General features: G+C 39.5%; 2 protein-coding genes across 2 annotated transcripts in view; both read left to right on the forward strand.

Annotated features, from left to right (window-relative positions):
• The window catches only part of LOC118411162, a 40,775-nt gene extending 23,159 nt beyond the window's left edge, over nt 1-17,616 (forward strand). Inside the window, exons 24-47 of the mRNA XM_035813215.1 lie at nt 885-1,010; nt 1,493-1,618; nt 2,115-2,249; nt 2,672-2,803; nt 3,350-3,493; nt 3,938-4,077; nt 4,654-4,827; nt 6,253-6,426; nt 7,256-7,452; nt 8,201-8,372; nt 8,923-9,076; nt 9,429-9,517; nt 10,105-10,240; nt 10,851-11,031; nt 11,565-11,725; nt 12,338-12,592; nt 13,272-13,450; nt 14,055-14,175; nt 14,580-14,733; nt 15,232-15,344; nt 15,900-16,037; nt 16,467-16,712; nt 17,176-17,298; nt 17,600-17,616. Of these exons, the coding sequence (XP_035669108.1) occupies nt 885-1,010; nt 1,493-1,618; nt 2,115-2,249; nt 2,672-2,803; nt 3,350-3,493; nt 3,938-4,077; nt 4,654-4,827; nt 6,253-6,426; nt 7,256-7,452; nt 8,201-8,372; nt 8,923-9,076; nt 9,429-9,517; nt 10,105-10,240; nt 10,851-11,031; nt 11,565-11,725; nt 12,338-12,592; nt 13,272-13,450; nt 14,055-14,175; nt 14,580-14,733; nt 15,232-15,344; nt 15,900-16,037; nt 16,467-16,712; nt 17,176-17,298; nt 17,600-17,616 (3,587 nt within the window). The remainder of the gene's footprint in view (nt 1-884; nt 1,011-1,492; nt 1,619-2,114; nt 2,250-2,671; nt 2,804-3,349; nt 3,494-3,937; nt 4,078-4,653; nt 4,828-6,252; nt 6,427-7,255; nt 7,453-8,200; nt 8,373-8,922; nt 9,077-9,428; nt 9,518-10,104; nt 10,241-10,850; nt 11,032-11,564; nt 11,726-12,337; nt 12,593-13,271; nt 13,451-14,054; nt 14,176-14,579; nt 14,734-15,231; nt 15,345-15,899; nt 16,038-16,466; nt 16,713-17,175; nt 17,299-17,599) is intronic.
• Nucleotides 17,617-17,648: 32 nt separating this feature from the next.
• On the forward strand, nt 17,649-25,648 carry LOC118412506 (fibrillin-2-like). The gene is made up of 13 exons (XM_035815393.1): nt 17,649-17,787; nt 18,131-18,253; nt 18,619-18,738; nt 19,162-19,299; nt 19,792-19,914; nt 20,257-20,379; nt 20,954-21,082; nt 21,695-21,826; nt 22,315-22,427; nt 22,883-23,096; nt 23,552-23,698; nt 24,096-24,223; nt 24,944-25,648. Exons 1-13 carry the CDS (start codon nt 17,718-17,720, stop codon nt 24,968-24,970), a joined length of 1,587 nt encoding a protein of 528 aa, XP_035671286.1. The 5' UTR covers nt 17,649-17,717; the 3' UTR covers nt 24,971-25,648.
• The last annotated feature ends 1,309 nt before the right edge of the window (nt 25,649-26,957 follow it).

The raw sequence follows: 26,957 nt of genomic DNA on the forward strand, positions 1-26,957 counted from the left end.
GATAGCAATGATATGAGGATGTCTGTTATTTTATTGAAATGTCTTGATATTTATGTAATTAATGATTCATAATTGGCTGGGGTCATTTTTGACCCCACCGAGCAAGACACAAACTTTCAAGTATAGCTTATACAATAATGGGCAAAACTCGGCGAAAAATTGGTAGATGTTGTAAGACATGAATACAAACAAATTCATGGAAGGAATTTTTTCTCTGATGAAGGATGTTGCTATGGCAGATTAAAATATAGGCCTGGGGTCAAAAATGACCCCATACGGTCGGATGAGGGTTAAACCTAAAAGGTTTAGCACATTCATGCTAACAAACGTAGTGGGTTAAAGTACGAGTTTTGACAACTAAACATATATCGAAATCCGTGAATAGCTTCATCAGTTTAGTTCGTCACTGAATAAAGAAACTATTTTCACACAACCAATGCTTTGTTCTCACCAACGTTTTGGTGACCGTCTGTCACCTTCTTCAGGGCAATCTGACAGGTTCACATTGTACTGCAGAACACTTCAGATGTGAATTGTAAGCAGTGACACCTGTCCTGCAGTACAATGTCATCACCATCATTATCATAATGTAAACCAGTCAAAATTGCCCTGAAGAAGGTATCAGACGGTCACCAAATCGTTGGTGAGAATAAAGCAATGGTTGTGCAAAAAGACTGCATGCGAGATGCAGAAGAGTCTGTAGTAGTTCAAAGAAGGGGTCCTTCAGACTTTCAGGGAGGGAAACAATGCCATGCCATTGCTCTCAAAAAGGTGACAGACGGTCTCGGAAACGTGGGTGAGAATAAAGCAAAGGTTGTGTATAAAAATAGTCTCTTTATTCATGTACAAAATTGCAATTTGTTATGTTTTCTTCGAACATCTAGATATTGATGAGTGCAATGCTACGGAGCCTGCATGCGGACCCCACACGGAGTGTCATAACGCCCCTGGAGGCTTCAGATGCAGGTGTGACAAAGGATATGAGAAAATAAGCGCCACACACTGTACAGGTGATTTGCTTTGTTGATGATAACAAACTACTCGGAAAAGAGAAGCACGACAACTTCATTGTACTGATTGTACCAAATAAAAGGCTCACCTCAACCAAATTGTTTAGTCAAGGAATATCTTTTCAAGCTGTCTTGTGGCTGTTACTTAAAATTAAACAATAAGCTGCCCACCTGGCATACTTTATGAAATATCTCCCTTGATAGAAATAAATTGAGTATGAAGTGTCTCCTTAATTACGCATAGATTGAGTATGAAACGTCCTCTTTGTTAACATTCAAATACAAATATTTACCACACCTTCGCAATACTTATCTTTCTAATGGCTTGGTTAAAATTATTACAAACAAAAAGACTATAGTGGTGCATAGGTCGCCGAATTGTTAAACTATGAGAATTGGTTTCAATTTACACCACTTTCAGTAATCAATTATGCCTTTATGCATATCACGAAATTATCATTTAAACGTATTATAACTTACAGATATTGATGAGTGTAGCAGTGGTCTGAGCGGCTGTTCCGACCTCTGCAACAACACAGTCGGCTCCTTCTTCTGTCGGTGTCCGCGCTTCTTTGAGCTGGATCCGCGTAATAACAGAACCTGCAAAGGTAAGGTCTTACTATATAAGATTAAGATTAAGAGTGAGGTCTAAAGATTGATAACGTTGTCTAATCGCTACATAATTAGTTGCAATTAATCCACAAAGTATGCACTAGTCACCGGTGTAAAAATTATTCTAAATCATTTCAGTTCAAAAGTATTTTTAACGCAAGCATGATTTCAAAATAGATTGCTTGATTTGTTATTGTTTTATAGTTAAAGGCATTTGAAGGAAGATAAAACTCTTTGATTGCTGTTATATATGTATGGAAGTTTATTTGTAAGTTCATACACGTAGGCTAATTGCAAGTTCTTGGTAGAGACAATATTGGGAATATGCATGTAACAATGAACTGTGATGGATATCATTATGCAAAGAGACTACTGGAATGCTAATGTTGACTATATCTTATAACGCTGTGGTTCATTTGTTTCCCTTATAACGGTATCAACGGTACATAATTGTGCATTTTTTAAATAAAACAACTATCCTCTCTTGTGCAGCTGCCTTGTCCTGTTCATCCTCCAACCCCTGTTCACCTAACGACGTGGCGACATGTGCAGTGACCGATGACGGGTATCTGTGCGGCTGTGAAGCAGGCTACAGACTGGCACCTGGAAGCGAGACACTATGCATCAGTCAGTACACTGTCTTCATAACATTTCCATAAAGAAGTAGAATACACATTCTAAAGTATTTGCTATGTATTGCCATATGACTGTGAATGAATGACCAGAAATAATCTGGATATAGCAATCATAATAAAAAAAATGCCATAAATGTAATCTATTATCAACTATCCGAATGAAAGAAACTATGAACCTACAGCATATAGCACAATCCAGCATGAATTTCTATTAAAGAATATTCTAACTATTGCAGAATATTAACAACTAGGCGTTCATTTTCGTACTGAATATGTATGTATTTGGCAACATCAAACTAGTTAGCTGCCTTGTGTCTACATTATATTTCCCCTGTAGCGATTAGGATAAAGTAAAAGACTATGCATTATTGTTACATGTACATTAGTGGCTGTACCTTGTATTTCCTATTACAGATATCAATGAGTGCAGGACAGGTAACAACAACTGCGACCGGCAGCTGGCTATGTGTATGGACACGCGGGGCAGTTTTACATGTTCCTGCAAACCTGGATACACAGGAGCAGGGACGGTTGGAGAGTGTGAAGGTAAAGATTCGTGGTTTAGCTTAACCCTTTTGCTGTTGAAGGAAAAGTAAATTTTGATTGTATGGATATTCATTTTCCGTTAAAGTTATCATTCTTACAAACAAGCAATACGTCTTTGTATTTTGCAGGAATGACCACGCAATGGTCCTTTTCCTTCTAGCTACGTATTGTTTTCCCAGTGCTCTGGTTAATATGGATAAGGCCTACCTCACATTTCCAAACCGGAGCACAAGGTATGATATTAAAGACACCAAAATATCTAAGATGTAAAGAAAATTGTCATGATGGGCATTATTTGTGTATATTTTTACGTATACATGTCTATGTTTCGTTTCTGCTGGGCCCCGGTTCGGAAATGTGACGAGGGGATTTTCGTAGGAAATGTTTGTAAAATCTTAGCATTATTTAAAGTCAAGCCTATCGCCAATGTCATTGCGTACACAAACACGCAATGCATATATTGTTTTCTGTCTAGATACAAAACCTAGGTACCTTTTTCTAGTGTTATATGACAATTCCTTTATCTCAAGTTATTTCGGTCACCAGATGTCGACGAGTGTGCCACTGGCGAGTACACGTGTGACGACAACGCTGACTGTGTGAACGAGGTCGGCTCCTACACCTGCCAGTGCCGTACTGGGTACATGAGTGTCTCACGTAGGGGAACAGGTTTCCCTGGGGAGTGCAAAGGTTTGTTTGTTTGTTTGTTATGTTAAAGGTAGGGACACAGCATGAGTTTGCCCATAAGTTTTTAAGGTCGGCATCACACTGGGTACATAAATGAAAACCGGCTTTCATGTGGAATGCAAAGGCGAGAGAACTTCTCTGTGGTTTTGATTGTTGACCTTGGTCCAAATAGATTTGAAAACTGAGATGCTGTTTGCCAATGCACATTGTATGATACGTTAATGTAAGATAAACATCCGGGCAGAACTAAGTGTAATACAAAAGAAAAGAAATAAAAAGGCAAGAGGCCGTGGCAAAATAAGAGTAATAACACTATTTTTGATGTAAACAATTGTATACGATTACATATAATATCATACTTATAGTGGACAAATACTTTTAATAATAATAGTCTAAATCTATGGTGGAATAAAGTAATGATCCTCCACCTTGTCTATTGACCAACAGAGCAGCGCCTTTTCCCGTACGGTGCCGGCTCGGGGCACCGTCGGCTCGCTGTTCGGGCTGGAAGAGACGCCGTCTCCCCGCTCATCCCCGTACCGAACGGACTCCCCATCAGGGGCGGACAACTCGCCAACTCTCTATACGTAGGTTGCTTACTGATAATGTCTGGTAGTTTTTTATTGATTTTAATTTCTCTGGCTAGATTATCAAATTTATCAATGAGTTCAATTTATCAATGGTATCGGTTGATGGATGTAGATAACTCCATAAGCGCTGTTGAATTGATGAGACAGGAGCGGTCAGCTTTATAAACTTCCTGGAACGTTTGACCAACTGGTGACTTCATGTATCAAGATCACGTGTTAATAGGGTCACGTGTCTGGAACTCTCGCAGGCTTACGTTTCAAAGTGATTGGTCACCGGTATTGATACGAAAAAAGGTGACAGTGGTCGTTGAAAAGTGTTGCAAGAAAGTTTAGTATTGTAATAATAGATTGTAAAAAAGTCCTCTTCACACAACGGATTTTTTCCCTGACTCAAATTGCTGAAAGTGTGTTTACAATGCTTTTTGGTGACCTTAGTATATAGCTTGCTGTATCGTAACATGAATGCATTGAATGATGGGTACATATAGCCAGTAAAGTCCTTCTATAGGCTTTAAAAGATTGTTGCCTGTGTAGCTCTGCCCACACAGCTTGAAATATTTCATATGTCTTAAGGTTTTAGAAGACGGAGTTATCGTGGCCACCAGCCTAACCTCCCGCCGTGACGGGGCAGCTAAGAAGATTTACCGCCACCCGACCACCGCACAGGAAGCGTTTGACGGACCTCTGCTGGCCGTGTTCGCACCGTTCTGGGCAGACAGCATCACGGGGCAAGGGTACCCTTCTAAGGTAGGTTCATTATTGAAAAAGAACATTGTTTAACCCTCAAACCACCGTATGGGGTCAAAACTGACCCCAGGCGTATATCAATGTGTGCCATTATGGCATTTCTGGTCGAAAACAAATTTCCTTCCAGGAGTTTGTTTGTATATATGTCCTATAACTTCTGATACGTTTTTACCGAGATTGGCTTATTGTTGATTAAGTTATCCTAGAAAGTTTATGCATGGTCCAGTGGGGTCAAAACTGACCCCAACATTTTTTATAAACAAACTTTTGAGACCCACACCTAAACTACATATTGTAGGATCACGAAATTTTCAGAGAATGATGTACATGTAAGCCACAAATATTGTAATAACTTTTGTGCCATTATCATATTACATGACGACATTATGACGTCATCTAGGTAATCTCGACCGCCATCTTGGATTTTGACTGATGATGTCATCAAATTAGCATAAATTATGAATGTTAAGTCCTGAAATTTACGTTGAATTTTATAAGATGTGATAAACAACTGTTATTTGCTAAGAAAACCTTAAAACTTAAATGTTTAATACAAAATTAGAAAATTTCGTAATAAATATGTCTGTCAGAGTTCCGTTGTCATGGCAACATGAAAAATGATGAACATACTTTGTTCACTGCAAATGTTTGCTATTAGTATTTTCTAAAAAGTTACTAAGTTTGGTGGCCCTAGCATAAGCCATTTAGGCGCTATACGGCATTGAAGTCGGTACAGACATCAAAAACCCCCTACCCGGTCTGAATTGCGTTGGTGCAAAATGTGGTCCTCATGATCTTTTGCATAAATTATGATAATGAGCTAGAAGTATTCTCACCTAATCATGTCAGACTGTCCCATATAGATTAATGAAACTATACATATATACAAATCACAAGAAGAGTCACACAAAAAACTGTATTTGTACAAAACGTTTTGGGGTCAGTTTTGACCCCATACGGTAATCTACGTCACAAAAACGCTACGGTGGTTTGAGGGTTAACTAGCAGGTTTACGGTGGCTGGGTATTCAGGAAATTTTAGAGACCGGTGAAACTTTGCAAAGGAACAAGATAAAGTGATTTTCATTCTTGACAAATCGCCATTTGTTTTACAGATGAATAGGTTAATTTGTCTTTAAATGTTGCTAAACCGTCTTCTTAAGAAAATGATATTTTCATAACGGATTTTTTGATACCCTAGGTATCTGATTCTTTGTTAAGCATTTTAGTTTTAAAAACACTGTAGTGATAAAAGAGGTATTCTGGACAGTATCAGCCGTTAAATTACCATTTGTCAAAGTAGATAATTCTTAACCGTACATCGTACCTCTTAAATAATCAAGTAATTCTTTCTATTCACAAGTTTTACAAGTTTTATTTTACAGATGCACGGCATCATTTATTGATTATTCCTTTACTTCCCCAGGTTTGGTACTTCCCCTACACCCCTGGCACCCCTAACTATGACGAGGTTTTCAGCGTGGCGTCAGAAAATGTACAGAACCATTTCGGAGTGGAGAACTTCGACCCAACGTTTGTTCTCATAGTCACCTGGGAAAACATGGCTATGGCAGGAGACGTGGCTAGGGAGAATATGCAGGTGCGGTAACCATCACTTTACTTTTACTTTCAATGTATTGTTTGTATGTTTGCTTGTTTGTTTGTTTGTTTTCGGTGCGCGTTTTGAAAAGACTTCCCCGCGCTCGTCGGACGGCGTCTGTCTCCATTTCTGTATCCCTGGCCACACAGATAAGTGCAATCACTACAGTAGGGGCTAGTACTAGTCTACGCATGCACTTGTAGCGGTGCATGTTTATGAACCATAGGCAACTTTTATAGTCTTTGCATGCGATATTTTTAAAGCAATAATAATGACGTGGCTGGGCTCAAACTGACGACCTACTGACTGCAAGGCAAACACTCTACTTCGGGAGTGTACCGGTTATTTTTTACGTCATGCAAGTGTACAAAACATCTCTTCTCTGTTTTGAAAGCGATCAAATGGGATAGGAATGGCTGATGTTGAGGTAACCATCTATTCTGCTACAGCTGTTAAACGATATTGTTAGGATCTGTACCTATTTTTGACACTTCACGAAGATTAAAATATTTGATAAACTCAATACAGTAATTTACAAAGTAACTGCATAAAGTTTTTACCATAGTAATGCCCTCATCAAGTCACTATGGACTCTTTTAAATTCTAATTGAAATAAGTGGACAGAGTGACTATATTGAGGCATGAAAGCCGGGTTCAAAAGTGGGTACACATTCAAGTCCGTATGAGGTCCGAATTTGTAACCTTGAACAGTCTCTACAATTCGCTGAAAAAGTAATAGAAAGTTGAGAAATCGACCTCATAAGGAACTCATACGGACTAGAATATATACGCACGTATGAAACCACCTTAATCTATACTCACTTTCCAGACAAACACGTTCCAAGCTGCCCTGGTGACCGACAATGTCCACACGTACCTGGGTACGTACTACGCAGACGGCGGGATGCGGTGGGACCCTCAGATCACCCCTAGCAACCTTGTGGGTGGGAAATGGCCAGCCTTCGTGGGGATGGTCGTCAAACATCCGTGGGAAGGGGTGCAGATTTTAGAGGAAGACAATTCTAGGTATGTGTGTATGTGTGTACAATGGGATGCCCTGCCTGGCATGGTCGTGACGTCTCTCACAATTCAGTCTTACCGTGCCAGACTCATGGTCCACTTCCGGGACCTCAACTCCCACCCATCCTACCGAAGGGGCTATCTGGGGGTATCTTGATGTAGATGTGGACATATATTATAACGTTTCCAATTGGGTCAACAACATTTCTTTTTGTTTCTGAATAGTGTTTATTGTTTTTATTTGGCTCTATCTATATAGAAATACAGCCCGGGGTAACCAACTAGCCGGAGGCTATTATTAAGACTAGTCCTTGTAACTAGACAATGTACAGTCAACAATACGAATGGTGTTTAGGTTAAAAAAATAATGTGTGTGTTGATGGTGTTTAGTACCAAGGGCAGATATTCTTCCCGTATGTAGATGGTGTTCACCGCCAGGCACAGGTGTGTTTGCATGCGTGGTAATCAGCACCTAGGACAGGTCCATTTCGACCGTTTCAGGACAACTATCATACATTTGCTGTTTTTGCTGAAAAATGCTCCCAATATTGTTTCGCCCTGAAGAATATATCTGTATCTGTATCTATATAGCCGGTATAACCGCCTTTCGGCGTAACACACCAGCTTGGCAGGCACGCGGTGCGGCAGCAGCTTGTTATACTACACTGAACGATCCGTGACACCTAAATATACCGATCATTCACAGCTATTGTATTTCTATCGATTAACTGCTAAATGTATCTAACCGTTTCAGAATGAAGACAAGGTTTGCTAACGGCACCAAAGACTGCTCGGGGCCTAACGTGTACTGTATGGGTGAGAAGACATCTCCCACAACCAACCGGACAGGCATCAGTGTGGTGCAGGTGGACGACAACCCGACGGACTGGGTCAACCCCAGACTCTGGTGTGCAGACTGGTACAAGGTCAGTCATTATAAAGATTCCGTACCTTATGGAGAAGGCGCATTGCCTGTATCTGTATAGCCGGTAGAGCCACTCTTAGGCTTTACACACCGACTTTACAGATACAAGGTAGAGCAGCAGCATTTTAATATTATAACATGGAACGACCTGCCACACCCATTAAACATTACACATCTGACTGCAAATGTTATATGCAGCTATCTAGTTCGGCTACGCCTTCTGTAATTGGTCAACGGTAATCCTAGGAGTAGGATTTTTAAGCAGACTATAGCATCTCCAACAAGAATCTAAGGCAACCTTTCGATATACAATCATACACAACAGTTAACGTGTGTACGACTCATGCAAAACTAATTAGCTAATTCCTTCAAGTTGCGTTTTAAGGTCGATCAGACAAAAAAATTTCTTTTCGGGTATATTTTCGGTATCTATTGTACATATGTAGCTTGAATTTAGATTTAAAGTCTTACGTATATAAACTGCCTCTAACTAGTTGGCCTCTAACTAGTTGTCATCTAAAAGTGCTTTGAATTGCCCTTACCTCTCACAGAGAGAGCCGGAGCCGTTCCTCTACTCAAGCCCGCTGTCGTGCCCGCTCACTACTATTCACGCAGGCCTGGACCTCAGATGGCGGGAGGTCACAAACTTCGGGGACCCGAGAAGAACCTGCTACGAGCAAAGAGACAACTCTGGATTCGCTGATGGTGTGGAAAAAAAGACTAACATTTAAACATTGAAAACCTAGAACAATGACAGCGTTTGATATGGAAATAAGTAATTATAGAAATAGAAAAATTCAGTGATAGACCTTTATGCATTTTTGTAGGTCGTAAACATTAACATTCATTTAAATGAAAAAATACCGAAAGTCAAACAATTACACTAAATACACAACTTTCTTAACACATTTCTAAATACTATGATTCTTTGCGCACAAACATGAGGTTTGCCTTCTCCATACATTTGTTGTCATTAATGCATCAGTACATTATTTTCCAATTGCAATGGCCTATTAGTACATAACATTATGTGCTAACTTTCCTCAATCATTATTAGGTGGGAACAACTTGTGCTGTTATCGCCGGTCTGGTGCGTTCCTTTGGCAGAACCGGGCCCTGTCCGGAAACTTACACAGATATGCACGGGTAGGTCAATGTCATTTTTAATTTCTGCTGGTAATGTAAAAAAAAAGTGTCATTGAGTATCTTTGAAGGGATCCTCTGGTATGGAGTGTTATTAACCATGTTTAGAACACGGTATAAGAATGTGGAGGCCATCGATTTACTTTCACTGTCTTTACCTCCCCAACCGAAGATGGTCAAAGAAATGGATTTGAAAGACATCAGCCTTTTTATCAGTACTTTATTTTAACAACAGTAGAAATGGCTTATTTAAATGTTGTACCAGAGAACGGGTACATTAACAATTTGTGGACATAACGCTAGTTTGCCTTCATCCGCCTGGTAACATAGATACCTTGTATCTACAAACAGGGTATTTATGGATAGGAAGTCGACGGACAGCTGTTTGAAATTGCTTTCGTTTAAAGAATATTGCAGTTTGAAATCACCGTCCGTCGGACTTGATGGATGTAACTACACTGTTTTAAATACATCAGATATAGGTTACCCAGCGCATGAAGGGGAACTATCGTTACATACAGTGATTTTTACAGAAAAGATAATTTAAAGAATATCACAGCTACAAGATTCATCGTCAATACTCCCTACAGGACACGCAGGAATTCCAGGACCAGGACATTCTCCCCTGGACCTACTGTTGTCAGGATACCGGCAGCTCTTACTGCAGTCTGTACTTTGACAAGCGGCCCATGCAGACCAACGTTGGTTATGAACCACCACGACAGAGTAAGTGTTGACAATTTCTCAGAGTATTTTGCAATTTCTCAGAGTATTTTGCTTTTATAAGCCAAACATAAGGTTTCGTGTGGGGTACCGGTACTGAAGGTGCCAATAAGTATTCTTAGCTAAAACAAAGAAGAATGTACGAGGGATAATTAACTATTTCTGGTATATTCGTTTTGTAAAATACCACGTCACGTTTTTAAAGGTTAGACATCCAGGTTAACAATATTCAAATACAATTCAATATCTACAAAACAACGAAGATTTACTTCTGGACGCTTCGAGTGACGCCTAAGAAGTGTGATGGTGTGTAAGCACGTCGACAGATGATGATAATAATGATGATGATGATAATGATAATGATGATGATAATGATGATGATGATGATGAGATACAACAGTTATTAACACAATTTCGGCTGTGTGTCTTCATTTTACAAATTGCAGTGAATAACATAGAAATAGCAAAGAAACTTTGTCACTAATATTAGATTTAGCTTAAACGAGGGACAACAAATATTACAATTCTAGTTGTACAAAGCATGGTACATATCATTTAGAGAAAAAACAAACATGTAAATTGTAACCTAGCATAATACATTTCCATTATCCAGGTGCAGGAGCAGGTGATCCTCACCTCACCACGCTGGACGGCCTGTCTTACTCCTTCAACGGTTTCGGCGAGTACCTCATGGCCAACACTACCAACAGCGCCCCACGCGGATTTCTCATGCAAGGCAGGACTGCAATGGCGGATGTGGAAGAGGGGAAAACACCACAGGCTACAGTATTTAAGTATGTGAAAAATACGAGAATGAAAAAATTGATACATAAAATAAACGAGAAGAGGTGTATAAAATATTGCGTTGAAATATAAAAAATGCCAAGCATTGAAAATGTTGACAGTTATTATAGGTATTTGATATTTTGTTAAAGATAAAACCTGCTGAAAGTAAATACCATTTTAAAATGGTGATGATCAAATGCATTTACTATAGTTATGTTTTATGTTGATCGCAATAACCACCTATAAGAATTAGTATACATTGAAGAAGTCCAGGTTGTTATATTTTCCAATGCTATTTCTGTCACTTAAAAATTATTGGAGAAAGAAAATTGATATTATGTCCCATATATCCTAGTCACGACCTTTATTGTGATTGATAGTGTTGTCGTGCTATGTGTGTGTCGAGTGGCATTGCTGTCCACTAGGACAGCACAAATGACCAGCATAACTAAACTTTTTTTTTCAAATTGTGACATTATATTTCATCCTATAACACTAATGTTGACTATGATTTTAATGTAGTATTCTCTGCTTGGTTTAGTGGCATTGCTGTCCAGCAGGGCAGCGCAAGTGTACAGCTGTACCTGGATAGCACAGGCTCCAGTCTGGACGTATATGTGGATAGCACACAGGTAGCGCTGTCCGACATCGCCAGCGGCAGCAGCAGCCAGTTCAGCGATGGGGAATTCCAGCTGATCACAGGTAAAACTATGTTATCTGTAAATCAGAAGGATAGCATCCTTAGCCAGTAGTTTTACAACATTTTGATAAATTTTTATTGACGAATAAGTTCTATTCATTTGCTCATTGCAAGGTCATAAAGAACACGACTCTTACTGGAACAGTATACATTAAGAAACATTCAGATTTAGACGAGCTTGACTCACTGACCTAATGGGAGAAACAGTGGCGAGAAGTGCTACTCGGAAGATTTCAGACTCCATTTTCATCAAGTTACTAGTACATGCGCCATATCATTCTAAATCCTAAACCTCTTTTTAACGATCATGTGGAGTATGAAGTCGACGGATGGTAGTTTCAAATTGCAACATTGTTTTTACATTTCCAAATATTTCAATTTTGAAATCACAAACTCTTATTATAAATAAGTACTATGTCTTTAAAAACAACGGGTATATGTTATCCAGTGGGTAAAGGTGAATTATAGTTTAACTTCGTTGTGAAAAGAACGAAGTATGCCCATAAAAGGACGAATCCTAGTGACTTTTACAAAAAGGGAATTTTTTTAAACTAAAAATACGTGATGAATTTTTAAAAGATGTGCATACATCGATTGTTTGTATATCTTTACAGATTCCTCCAGCGGTACTGTGACCGGTGTCAAGGTGATTTTCACATCCGGGATATCCGTGCAGGTGGACGCCGGCCTAAGTATGCTCACCTACGCAGTCTCCATGACCCCTGACATGAAGGGGCACGTGCGGGGCATGCTGGGTAATTTCAACGACGACAAGAATGACGAATTCTATTGGCCGAACGGAACTGCGGTTGCCATTAGCAACGTGACTAATCCAGCTGAGGCTGAAACATTTCCATGGGGACAGGCTTGTAAGTTGTCTTAGTTTGTGATAGCATCTTCATTTGTTAGAATCGTTTTCTTTCTTTTTGTTGGGGTTTATAGAATAAGAAATTTCAGCATATTTTTGAGCATGAAGCCACTTATTATTCTTTTTACAATTTACTTTGGGACAGAAAGGACAATGTGACACTGCAGTCAAGTTAGTAATTTATTTTCACAGTGCCACATAAAAAGTTCAGACAGAAGGTAAAGGTAGTCTTTTTACCTCCACAACTTAAGTCAGGTATCTACTTTTACACATAGGTGAAGTGAGCTCATGTACTTTGTATTTGCCAAGGGCTCAACTTCGAGGACCCAGCGAGTATCGAACTCGAGACATCTGGGGTTCCGAGACCAATACAGTAGCTTTCAGTTACCCCACAAACGACGCCACAATTGCAGCAATACTGTAAATGAAGAAATGTTCGTGGTGATTTAATGTTCTCGCTTTTTTTTTTCAAATTTAAAACCACCGCGAACATTTTTCCGTGGCAGTAAGAGAATACAGTGTGTGGTGTTACCGCGAACTTGAAACTACCGCGAAAAATACCGCGAAATTAAATCCCCGCGAAATTAGATATATTTGCAGTATTTTGACAAGCATACTGTAACAGGTATGTGGTTTTCCCTTTGACAATGACGGGTTAAAGATACGATTTCTTTTTCAAGGGGCTTTGCCAAACTACGCTGCTGATGAACTGAGCGCAGACCCGTCCACGATCTCGCTCTTCAGTGTTTATCCCGGCGGCAAAAACGCCGCAACCTACGGCAACCTGACCTTCCAACCGCTGTTCTTTGATCTGGACACCATGTTTGCAACAGAGGCGGACAAGTTGAGGGCTATTGAGGTGAGAAATGTCATTTTCTGATTTTGTTTTAAGGTTTGAGTGCTTTTTGAGATTACAATGTTTTAATATGATGATATCGTTTTTCCGATATCAATCGGAGTTTGAAATCTCATTTTGGCAAAGATTGATTTGACAACAATCTGTCGGTGAAATACGATCTTAGCTTTACCAATAATAATTTCTCAAACCATTGATTAAGAAGATACCTCAGGTAGATCGTGGACTTTTGTTAATTAGAAATTAGCATTTTGTCCTGTTTTGTCTTGGTTGTCTCCAAGAAACGAAGGGTTTATATTGACTGCCCTTTGTATGTCAGAGCGTTGTTTGTATGCAAGACTATGAGAGAATGCATAAATGGATTTTATTGATATTCGGTTTGTAGCTAGGTGTTTATATAAAGAAAGGAATGGTAGGAATGACTTTTCGATAAGGCGCTCTAGAGACTTGTTATGGTACTGTAGCAGAATGTCCGGTTCTATTTTTTTTTTAATTTCTTTTCTGTCTTAAATGCATCTGTTGCAATCTGTGAGCAGGAAACTTCTTTTACTTGAACTGCTTGAACGTCTTTATATCTATAGCTGACTTACATAACTTTTTGCCAAAGGTTTGCGGTAGCGCCACTGCGAAGGAATGTTTGTTTGACATCGCGCTGACGGGGAACGAGGCAGTCGGAGCTGCCGCGGCTGCAGCGCTGGAGGCGGTCGCTAGTAGCAACGCTGCTCTGGGTACGTTCATACCTCAAAGTCTTCACCATGGCAATGACTCCTGTCTAAATTATACTTCAACAGAAGATCGCATGTCCAACATTGTTATTTAACCGTATCGAAAATGTTGGACAACGAGGAAATCAGGAAAATAGGGCTTGTAGGGCCAATGCCAACACATTCCCCTCGTACAAAGAAAATGCATTTCCTCGGAGTAACCTGATCGAATATTAGTTAAACGGTCGTTTCAAATTACAATGTTTTCAAAATTTTGCAGTTTGAAAGCACTAACAGTCGATTCGCAAATACCCTGTTTTTGATACAGCGGATATATCTATATTTCCTGTCATGAAAAATACAAAATACAATGCTTTATTGGTTCAGAAAAGATTAGATATTTTACGACTGAGATCTATCCTATCTAGACAATACGCCGCCCGTGTTTAACGTGACGTCCGAGGTTCGCGCGACGGTTGGGCAGGAGTTTGGTCTGCAGCTGGAGGCCACTGATGACGGGACGGTCACCATCTCACTACAGGACGGGACGCCGGGAAGTATCAACGCTACAAACTACTACACGTGAGTCCGGTATAGTAAATCTTATACTTACACTTACTACAGAACAGGCACTGTCACCATCTCAATACAGGACGGGACGAGTTATTATTTACTGAATACAATAATACGAGGGTTTTTAAAAAAAACAGTGCCATTGAAGGACCCTTGTAACTTCATTTGGCTTATAAACAAACTTTCTAAGAGGTCGGTGAAGAATGAACTCCACTAGCTATTACACGTACTATTTTTTTTTAAATTTAACAGTAACCTCGACACTAACACTACGTAAATGTCCTGTCTATGAGTGATAGGAAAGTCGCACTTCCGGCTCTATGGTTTTATAGTATTTGTATTGATTTAAAGATAAATTAGACGCAGTATTCTTGATTCAGGTATAGCCGGTGTGACCTGTGCACCCTGCATTACAATGAGACATAAATAATTGTTGACTTTCGAATTAGATATGAAAATTGACCTCAAAGATCTTAAGTTGATACGTTGTCACACACTACCAAATAGATGGACCCCTACTGACACCACCAATGTCACCCTGGAGTTCCTGGCTACTGATGATGCCGGTGCTGCAACCCTCGCGTCTCCTGACGTCACAGTCTGCTCCTGCCAGAACAACGGTACGTCTGTTGTTTTTCTGTCCGTTTGTTTGTTTGTTTGGTTGTTTGGTTGGTTGGTTGATTCTTAGGTTGGTTGATTGGTTGGCTGATTCGTTGGTTGGTCGATTAAATGTTTGAAGGGTTTGTTGGATCTCCTCAGTTCTTGCTGTTCAACCATGAGTTTATGAACATATACAGTAGAAGCTAGTTAATTGCACATAGGCTTACCGCATACTTCTTGCACGAAATACTAAATCCTAAACCGGTGCGGTCCAGCTGGATTGCTTCGCATTTTTGCATTACCCGAATAATTGTACAAAATAGGTTGGCAAATCGGATGTGCAATTAAGGGACCTCTAATGCAATAACCATCATTGAAATACCGGTGAAACAGTTGTAATATGTAACCAAACCTAAAAAGAGAAGAATCTCTTATGAGCAAGAGACAGTGTTCTTAAATGTCGATAATAAATAAAGACTACAAGTGTTTACCCTTGACCACATATGTATTTACGCTTTTTGCACTAGCTACCAAATTTATATCTCTAAGCTATTTCCGTTGCAATCCATTTTCAGGCACTTGTAACTGGGAAGCGACCCTTGCTGAGCGGAGTAACGGGTTTGCCCTGGCCTCCTGCGACTGTTTGCTGGGGTTCGAGGGGGACGAGTGTGAGACTGACACCGACGGCTGCTCGGTCACTCCCTGCTATCCTGGTGAGTAGGAGTGAGGGAATGAATTAGCTAAGCCAACGAATTAATAAATGCCTCGATTAATGATAGAGTGGACGATTAAAGCGAGCGAATGAATGAATAAGTAAACGAATCAAAAGGACGAATGAATGAACGAATGAATAAATGTACGACGGAATGAAATAGGCTATGTTTAACCTTCGCCTTCACATTGAGTATATCACACAAAACGTAAAAATGTGACTGAGAAGACAACAAAACACACAAAGTATAAAATGATTCAATTCTTTTCTATACAATTCGTTGGGCGATAGGTCAAATTTTAGGTCGCAGAGAGAGCGTGGCGAGATCGCCGTCCTAGTGGAAAGGGGGTATGAGTGACGGACACGTGACTCAAAGAGTGGATTATAGTTTGCCATTATTTCATATCATTATATTTTGTTTTCTACCTAGGCGTGAGCTGCACAGACGCTACGGCCCCCTTAGACGCCGACTCGGCCGGGTATACGTGCGGAGACTGTCCCACGGGCATGGTGGGGGACGGTCAGTCTTGTGCAGATCTGAACGAGTGTCTCCTCCTGCCTAACGAGACCGACGTGCACCAGTGTAAGAACGCTACGTGTAACAACGAGGCTCCCGGCTACAGCTGTGAGTGTCTGGCAGGGTATACCATGCTGGTTGACAACAGAACATGTATAGGTAGGCATATTTCTTGTTATGATAATGATAAATGTTAACGAGACTGATGTCCATCTGTGTAAGAACGCCACGTGTAACAATGAAGCCCCTGGCTACAGCTGTGAGTGCCTGGTAGGGTATACCATGCTGGCTGACAACAGAACATGTGTTGGTAGGTTTATACCTTGATACGATAATGATAGATGATAACAAGACTGATGCGTATAGGTTTCAAACTACAGCTGTGACTGTAATAAGTGCCTTGCGGGATAACCATACTGGTAATCAACAGAACATGTCGAGGTACATGTAGGTTTATTTCTAGTGTTTCTTTAGTTAATTGACAGCTACCAATCTTACTTATTTTTTGTCTAATTGCTCGTCATAAGACATTGGAATTGGATAACTCTTACAATACATTGTGTGGACTGCATACGTATAGAAAGGGAGGCAATATTGAATTTATCACCCTTTGTTGTTGCAGATGTTGATGAGTGCAGTACAGGTTCACATGACTGTGCTGCCCAGGCCACCTGCACCAACACCGAGGGTTCCTTCAACTGTACCTGTAACACGGGGTATACAGGTGATGGGAACACCTGCACAGGTAAGAACACACCTGCGCTAGTAGAACTACCTACTTTATGCTAATGTCACCGCTATCGTGGCAAATGCATACACAGAGACAAGTTGCAAGTACCTGTAACATAGATATATTTATCATAAATACGATGATATCAAGTTGAGATGTAGATCATTCCGTTTGCTACATTTAAAAAAAATATAGATATAATGAATCTTTTTGGGTTTGACGTCTTCTTTGAAGGTAGAGGAATATGAATCTCCCACTTCACGTATGATGTTCGGGTTTCATTACAAATTATTTTTTCGCATTTGAATTTCGACAGCTCCTCGTGCATTTTGAAATATGAAACTTTAGTATGTTAAATTGCTTGTTACCTTATCCCGTCAGATATTGACGAGTGTCAGACAAGTAACGGCGGGTGTGACCGCATCTGTCTGAACATGGAGGGAAGTTACCAGTGCGCTTGTGACTCAGGATTCAGACTAGCAGACGACATGCACTCCTGCGAGGGTAAGACTTTTATTGTGAACCGTTTAGAGAATCACAATGGATTGACAAAAATAAATCCACAATAATTTCAAGATTTGAGGCCTGTCCAGAGCCGTGTCCATAGAAGTAAGAACAACGACTTCTATATGCTTTAAGTTTCCTCACAGACTGTTAATAATATTTTTACCATAATGATGAAGTTAAAAAAAATTGATTTCCTGCATGGTTCAAAATATACATCGATTTACAGTCGGTTCACTAATAATAGAAAGAAGCGTTGATATTAAGAACATTAAAATGTATATTGTTTATAGTAAAACACCCGAACAGTTGAAACTTAAGAAAGCTGACTTCTTCCCCACAGACATAGACGAGTGTTCAGGACCGAACCACGGCTGTACCCAGTTCTGCACCAACACAATGGGCGGGTTCGAATGTTCCTGTAAGGACTACTACGTACTGACGTCCGATGGAAAGTCTTGCGAAGGTGTGTTTTTTATCCATAAAGAGAAAATTACTTTACATAAAGTGTTAGGTAACATAATATCCTTATGACCTAGTGGAAGAGACATAATGTTAAATTATGTTATCAATGTGAAAGTCTTACTAAAAGCATGAAACTGATGCCAGTATCAACTGATATGATATGGTTGCTGTGTACATATTTCTAAGAATGATTTAAATATCCGTTTGATACAAATCAAAACAGAAGAAAATCTACAAGGAATATTCATATTCTTGCAAAATAGCCGTAAGAAAACAACTTTCGAAATGAAATTATGTTTACACCAGCATAGTAGTTTTAATAGTCTAAAAGTTTGTGGAAAAACTAATCATTTATCTTCCCATCAGCTGCGCAGTCTTGTAGTAACGACACTGCCTGCACCCAGCTCTGTGCTGTCATCAACGTGACAGAAGTGTGTGACTGTATCAGTGGATATACACTGGCTCAGGACCTACAGACTTGTACAGGTAAAACAATTGTTATTTATTCAGCAACGGTGTAAAAATTTGAAATGTAACAGAAGTGCGTGACTCCACTAGTGGATACACACTAGCTCGGGACCTACAGAGTTGTGCAAGTAAAGCACTTGTTGGTTATTCTGAAACGGTGTAACAATTCTAAATCTTAAACTGCATCAGTAGTTACACACTTTCTAAGGACCTACAGACTTGTGCAGGTAAAACAGGTTTCAATTATTCTGCAACAATGTAACAATTGGAAATGTAACAAAAGTGTAAAGGTAAAACAGGTTACAGAGATAGCTTCAGTCATAGTTGTTTATCATTGTTTGTAATTCTAATTACTATGTTGAAATTTGCTGTAAAACTTTATTTTACATCCTAGAAAAATAAATTGAATGTGAGGTAACATTTAATGTCGTATTTTTCCAGATATTGACGAGTGTGCTGCCAATATGAACAACTCGTGTGACCCCGTGAACGGAGCATGTACCAACACCCCCGGCAGTTACAACTGTTCCTGTCAGGCTGGTTATCAACTGGAGAGCAATGGTGGTACTTTGTGTGAAGGTACGTTCCACGAACAAACAAGTGTTATTACAGAAACCCTGCCACATCTTTTTCGTACATTTATAACATTACTGAAAACTTCGGTAGTTTCCTGTGTTGTTTACTCAGAATATTTTAGAACGCCTTAGCAATTACTTGTTATGTCTATTCCGAACAATAAGAAGTATTCTTTGTTCTGTAAATCGTACATGCTTTATTTCATTTCCCTGACAAAAACAGCGGATGCTGTCTGAATTTTATTTGATAAACAGTGTAGACAGTAGAGAGATTGATTCAACTTCTTTTACGTTTTATGAATGTATATTTATATAGAACGCTGATGCGAAAGAAGAAAAGGTAGTGAAGTTTTATGTTTTATCTGTCACATTACCAAATGCTGCTGGATACTTTGATTATTCTTGAACAACTAGTAAAAATGATTGTATTGGGGTTTTAAACATCCTTGTTGTTACGCGAACATAACGGAACGTCATGTATGTGCTTTGTCTGTAGATATTGATGAATGCAGCACTTCTAATGGAGGATGTGGACAGGTGTGCGAGAATAGCCCCGGGACTTTCTCCTGCGCCTGTCACCATGGTTACACACTGGGGGCTGACGGGAAGGCATGTAATGGTACGTGATGACAAAAAGGAACATTTGCATTTCAATTGTTCTCGCAACATGACGCTAGTTCCGTAATAGAATTTCAAGAGCTGCATGTAGGGGTCTTTCCCGGACTAAGTTGTTAAAAACCTACAGTTGTCGCATGTATATAGGCACGCCTGGAGCAATTGCTGTCATAGTTAGATCACTAGAAGTAGCACCGAATATAGCAGTTGCTCCAGACGCTTGCATATTACGCCAAGTGTAACCCCCTCAAGTCAGCTCCTGGCTTCGAAGACAATAACAATAACTATTTACCTTAGAGGACATAGTTTAACAATTAATCCCCTCTCTGTTTCTGGATCTGATCAGATATTGACGAGTGTGCGCTGAACACGGACGGTTGTGAGCACCTCTGTACCAACACCAACGGTTCGTTCGTCTGCTCCTGTCCGGAGGGACTTAAACTGGACAACACTGGTACCAACTGTGTCGGTAAGTGTAGAAATAATTTACACGCAAACAAAATACTGCACTAAAGTTGGCGTTTTTCACTTATTTGTTTTGTACAAAATACATTAGCGTGAACATCGCATGCTAGTTAACGTACGGTATGTCCGCGGGGGAAACAAAACTTTAATGTAATCAATTTATTGGATATTTGACAACATCGGTAGAGCAACTAAGAAAAGCATTACGGGAAGAAAAAAAGTATTACTTTTGAATGGCGTAAGTGCTGAGTGTTAAGCCTTATTAAGCCTAGAAACCTGAAGGCTTGGGTCAAATCCTGTCAAGCTACGCAGCTTGTGCTTTTGGGAAGGGTACTTTACACGACTTTCTTCACTCCATCCAGGTGTAAAAAAGGGTAGCTGACTTTAGTTTTAAAGGTAAAAGGTGGTTGGAGGAGAAAGATGCACACTGTACTATCGTATGTCCTTGACACATGTAGTGGCTAACATCCAACTGCCCTACGGTCAGAAGAAGGCAATGAAAGCTACTTCTTACCTCTTTGAAAGGAAGAAACAATGGGACAAAGCAAACCATGACATTTCCATTTTCTCTTTCGTAGCCGCTGATGCTTGCTTGATCACCACCTGTTTTCCTGACGGTATCGCCACCTGTGCCGTCATTTCCGGTACAGAGACTTGCATGTGCACCACCGGATATGAACTGGACAGCAATGCTACAACCTGCCAAGGTAAAGATCTTGAAACATGTTTGCACATGGTTTGCACATGGTTTTAGCTTCATCATTAGCAATACACCTCCGATTGATACTTCAGAACTGTTGCTATGGTGCAAATAGAGTATCGTGTAAGCAAAACAAAACAAAAACAAACAATAGTGAAAAGGCTCTCGTTACCGAACCGCAGGATGTTTGAACCTATACCCAGATTAAAGTCTTATAAATAGCCTTAAAAGGGGCGAGTTGGGCTCCGCTTTCAAATACCGTGTCCTAGAGACATCGGATAACAAACCACTGCCACTACGGCCTTAAAGGTCACATAACTGCATTTACCTTTAGATTTTGCGCTTTAGTAACTACAGCCATTGTTCATGGACATTTATGTGTCCTCGAACGTGTAAAGTTTACACTAATTTAGCAACATGAAGTCATAAAGTGTTCGTCTTTTATTTTACCCAGGACCTATTTTATAATAAGTATACATAACACAATCTATGCAATTATCAAATCATATAACGTTACATTTAGTACGTTCTTGAAACTTCTACAACGTTGCTTGGTGTATGGGATGTAAATAGAACACTAAGGTTCGATATGCTGACGTTCTAGCTGTGTTCTTTTCAGATATTAACGAGTGCAACACAGTGTGTAACGGCACGAACATCGCCTGCACCAACACGGAGGGATCCCACACGTGCGGCTGTGTGGCAGGGTTCTATTTGGAGACAGCAGGGGATGGGGCTGTCAGCTGTGTTGGTGAGTACTAGTAACATTTGCACCAAAGCTTTCAACCAAGGATTGATGTGTTAAAATAGTCGTTCTTTTTTCTGTTACTGAGTTGGATTCGTCGCCGTCACGTACAGTATGTGCATTCTCACTAGATAGCTTCAAACAAAATGTGCAATGTACAAAGGTTAGGTGTGACAAGTCGTTCAGTGTAATATAGCAAAATATTGCCACGTTACGTGCCTGCGAAGCTGGTGTGTTTAGCCGAAGGGTGGATATAACAGCTATAGAGATACAGATACAAATAAAGATATGACATTTTCAGCGGCGGTGCATGAATAATAGAGGATCTTGTAGTTCTTCGGTTGAATATCTATCAGTTACCATGCTTTGGTGTAGTGAAAGCTTTACGTTTATACTCGACTCATGATAAGATGAGCAGCTTCTTAGTTATTGCCACTGTAAAGCATACCGTTATAGTTTGTGTATTAAAGAAGATTGGCTTCTTTTTCTTCCAGCCACAAAGTCGTTTTCTGGTTCGATCAGGATCACCAGTAGAACCTACACGGCCGATCTCGCTGACACGACGTCTTCGGCCTTCAAAACTCTTGCTGCTTCTGTCAAAACCACGGTAAGCTATCTAATGAATATTCTAAATTTGTTAACATGTTACTTAATAGGGAAATGTGACGTGGACTGGCAAAAAATAGCGTTAGATGGCACCCAATCAAACCTTTGTGAACCTAGCAACTCATCAGTATACGAATGAATTAAGAAACCACCATTAGATATAATATATTAAACTTTTATTATATAATCATGATAGGTTTCAGCATAAAGAGTCTCCGGAAATGTAAACAAATTGACTCAAATATTACCCCTTATCTGCCAATTTCCTTCCAGTTAAAAATTTGGCACTCTTCATAACACGTCTGACGAATTTATGTTTGGAGGCTTATAACTATGGCACCTACAGGCTTAAATTGAAAGGAATGTTTTTTTTTTTTTTTCACACACGTGGGATAAGAGAATAATTTGAAGTTCCAGTTCACTATGTTGAATGTTTCTTCTATTTTCAACCCAAAGCTGGACGACTTGTACACATCCAAACTCGGAGACGCTTTTAAGGGAACGGAGATCACCGGGTTTAGTAACGGCAGCATCGTTACCGACTACAACGTCAACCTGGCGCCCAGCAGTAACGAGACGGCGGGCAGTCTGTCAACTGCGCTGTCTGAGGCCGTCCAAGACTCTGGCGGCGGCTCGTTCTCGTTCGACCCTACCAGCATCAGTGTCACTGGTGGGTTCTTGTAACACTTGTACAACATTTTCTATGCTAGCAGCATCTTTGAGCAACTAGAACTAACCTCTTGCCTGTATACAAGACATGAACCCTCATGTGTTTTAGCTATCTTTTAGCTGCTGAGACTGCCAAGCTAGAATGAACCATTTCGTTCCAAACTAGTGGAACAACTACCACGAAGAAAGTCACTTGTAAGTGTACGCATACTTGTACATCTGCACCAATGTGATCTTTGTATCTGTATACACATATGATTGTTCTTTTCTTACGGCGTAGATGAGTGCACCAGTGCAGTGCAAGCAGCTGCAATATGTTGATTAAATGACTGTATATTTGATACCTGTGCGTACATGTCTGTCTTTGATACCCGTGTGTAGATATGTGTCTTTACTCTGCGTAAATGTGTGTCTTTAATACCTGTGCTAACAATAGTGATTTTTTTCACCCCGCAGATGTGGATGAGTGCGCCACTGCAGGTGCGAACAACTGCCACATGCAGGCCACCTGCGCCAACACGGAGGGGTCCTATACCTGCACCTGTCTCACCGGCTACACAGACAGCTCACCTGCCGGTACCAAGTCTGGTTCCGTGTGCGAAGGTGGGTAAAACCGATTTAAAAAATCTATAGACCAGCGAATGCAAAAATCGAATAAATCAGTATGTCAATCAATCAGTTGATTTTTATTAGTAAATCAATCAATGATTTCATTTATAGATATAAATGAATAAACAATAGATAAATAAATCAGCATATCAATCAATAGTTTAGTAAGTAGACTTATCAATAGATATAGCAATAGATCCAGTGACATCAATAAATCAACAGACTGGAATAGATCGAAGACAAAGTGCCAGAAAATGGAATTGACTATTCAACAGTTTAAGCAGGTTTTTGAAGCCGTGTCGTCCTACTATTTTATGCCGTTGCCACATTATTTTCACATTTATCTGACGTCAAATGATAACCGACCTCACCCCACCCCCCCTCCTTACAGCTGTCAGGCCGCTGTCTCCGGACGGAAACATAGGCGTAGCCATCGGCCTGGGAGTGACGTGTGGCATTCTGGGTATCATCATCATCGCGGCAGTACTGTGGTACTTCATATCGTACAAAACGAAAAGGGTAAGGTTAAATTCAAACTTTTAAGGCATATACGAGCAGTTATCTCAATTTAAGATTTTATGTCCACCAACTTTTTTGACTTAAAACTCATCATGAATGAATGCATGAGCAGTTATCTTAATTTAGGATTTTATGTCCACCAACTTTCTTGACGTAAAACTCATCATGAATGAATGCATGATTTAGTCCGACTACAAATTAAAATGGCGAGTATTTTTTCGAACACGAAAACAAATGTAGCCTCCGTTGCAGTCTTCGAACGGGGCTTTTTATGTTATAGGGGGGCAAGGTTCTCTTGTGCCGTTAAAGGGAGTTTGTCGAAGAAGGGAGTTTGATATGGAAGGGCGCTTGCCGTGAAAGCGAGCTTCGCCCCGAAACGGCAAACTCCCTTTCCTCCCTTCCTAGGCAAACTCAATTTCCAGGCACAAGAAAACCTAGCCAATGTTGAAAATCACGAACCAACGCCCCCACCCCCTAAAATAAAAACCAGCCCCGTTCAAAGACTTCAACGTAGGCTGAAACAAATGAATGCTGAATTAATGATCATTAATCTCAACCTTGGGAGATGGTCACTTCATAAACTGGTTTGGTATGTAGTTTTCTATCTAAAACAAGTTATGTATAAAACTCGAAGTATTGCCCCCCTGAGGAAAAAACTGAAATTAGAACCGAGCTTTCAATTTGATTAACTAAATATTGTTCTTTTTCTTTCATTCGCAGGGATCTGCAAAAATTAATCCGGAGTAACAGCTGTTGATATACTTTTAGGACGTCCTACTTGGTAAACGTTCCTAATTTATATTAAGCATCGTCCAAATATAAAAATTTTGCTGAACGAAGACTTCAATTGCTGCTGTTCTCAGTATAAGCCATACATGTGCCCCCTACTCCTGCACTTTTGATTATTTTTTCTTTATTGTTATTGTTTTATGTGCTAAACAACCAAACATATTCGCAGGTAGGCAGTCAGAGACTGACTGATAAATTCAAAAATAGATTTTCCTTTTCTATCATTGAGATTATGTTTCATGCCATCCCTTGAAAACAAGTATATTTTTTTAGTTATTTGTGCCTACTAAATCTATATATCTTGTAAATATTATTATCCGTGTTGCTGTGCATTTTCCTATCTATTATGCTTGTTTTGCGGTGTATGTCTATATCGTGTGTTAATTTGCGTGCATATATACTAATTTTAGTCAATAGATAAATCAATCAATATTTTGCATCAAGTCAACAGATCTATGAATTTTATAGAAATTGAAAAACTGCCTTTACGTCATTTTGTATAATTGTTTTCTAATTTTTAGTATTCCGGTAATAATAGTAATGTAATTGTCAGAGAAATTTCAGGGCCCAATGTCAATGTCCTGCTATTCTGTACAACTACAATCACTGAATAAAACCAAATGTTATTGGAATTGATAATTGCTACAAAGCAGAATAAAATCACCATTAATATAAAATTACAGCCAAGAAAAACACAAAAAAGTATATTTTGTTATGAATTGGGTAGAATTTGTCTACTGTTACGTGAAGCTTATGATATTCATGTCAAAATAAATTGAAAATAAAATTAAGAGACGTCCTTCGTAGAACTTCTTCAGCTCATTATTTCCGTGTACGACAATGGCCTTCTTTACAAATGTTTTGTCCGTAGAATTATTATCTGTAGACAATTGGAATAGTTAGATGTAATTCCGTCAGAGGATGTCTCTGATGTGTGACAAGTCAGCCACTAAGTATCATTTGAGTCAGTTTTTTGCAAAAATGCAAAGTTACAATGAAATGATTTTTAAGTATTGTACAAAACCTTCATGTCAACAATAAAAACTGACTAACTGGAAGTACAGATTTCAAGGACTACAGGAGACACTTTTCTTAGAATGTTCAATATTCAATCTTACCTAAGAAACAAACTTGTCCAGACTGCCTTGCGTACTAATAAAATGCTTTAATCAAAAACAATTCTCAATTCGCCAGCTACTCTTACCATATTGTTGTATAGCGAATGTTCACATCACTTTGGACGAACGGTCTCCATTCTTTCAACACATATTTCTGATACATTTTAAAGTAGTCGGAAAGTGTCGGTTTTGTAAACGATGCACTTACCCCAAAGCTTTTGCAAGCACATGTAGGAATTCATTCTGTGAATCATAATAAACAGATGTACAAAAAAAAGCCCTTGATACTTCAGCTAAGATATCAATTTGGTGTGTTGAAATCACAAATAAACACACACTTCTAATAGGAACAGAAATCCGCTGTATAATTCTTATAAGATTAAAAAGAAAACACTCAAACACATTTCGCCTATTTCTTCTTGAGTGGCAGTCTGTTATGAGTAATTAATAAATGAATCGTTGTCGTGTATAGTATAATCAGTTTCCATTGAAAAAAGATAGATTTAAGGTATTGCTTTCTAGTTTTGTGCTATGTACATTACAATGGCAAGCGCTTTATGGTAAGGGAACAAATATGGAAAATAGTAGCTCGTTGAATTTCTATCATCTCAGCAATTATCTTCGATAGCGTCAGCGTTTCTGATCATTATAACCTTGTAGAGAAGACTGCAGGAGATAATGATCATCACAGTAATGCAGCTTATAGTCAATGTCATTGCAGTGATGAAAAGCAGTTCCAAAGAATCGGTGAGAGAAGATATGACGATTGTTTTAGGAGAGGAAGGGGCAGTGTTGGTCATTGCTATGTTTCCGATGAATTTCTTGTT

This window comes from Branchiostoma floridae, chromosome 3 (genome assembly GCF_000003815.2).
Source record: "Branchiostoma floridae strain S238N-H82 chromosome 3, Bfl_VNyyK, whole genome shotgun sequence".
Taxonomy (NCBI): domain Eukaryota; kingdom Metazoa; phylum Chordata; class Leptocardii; order Amphioxiformes; family Branchiostomatidae; genus Branchiostoma; species Branchiostoma floridae.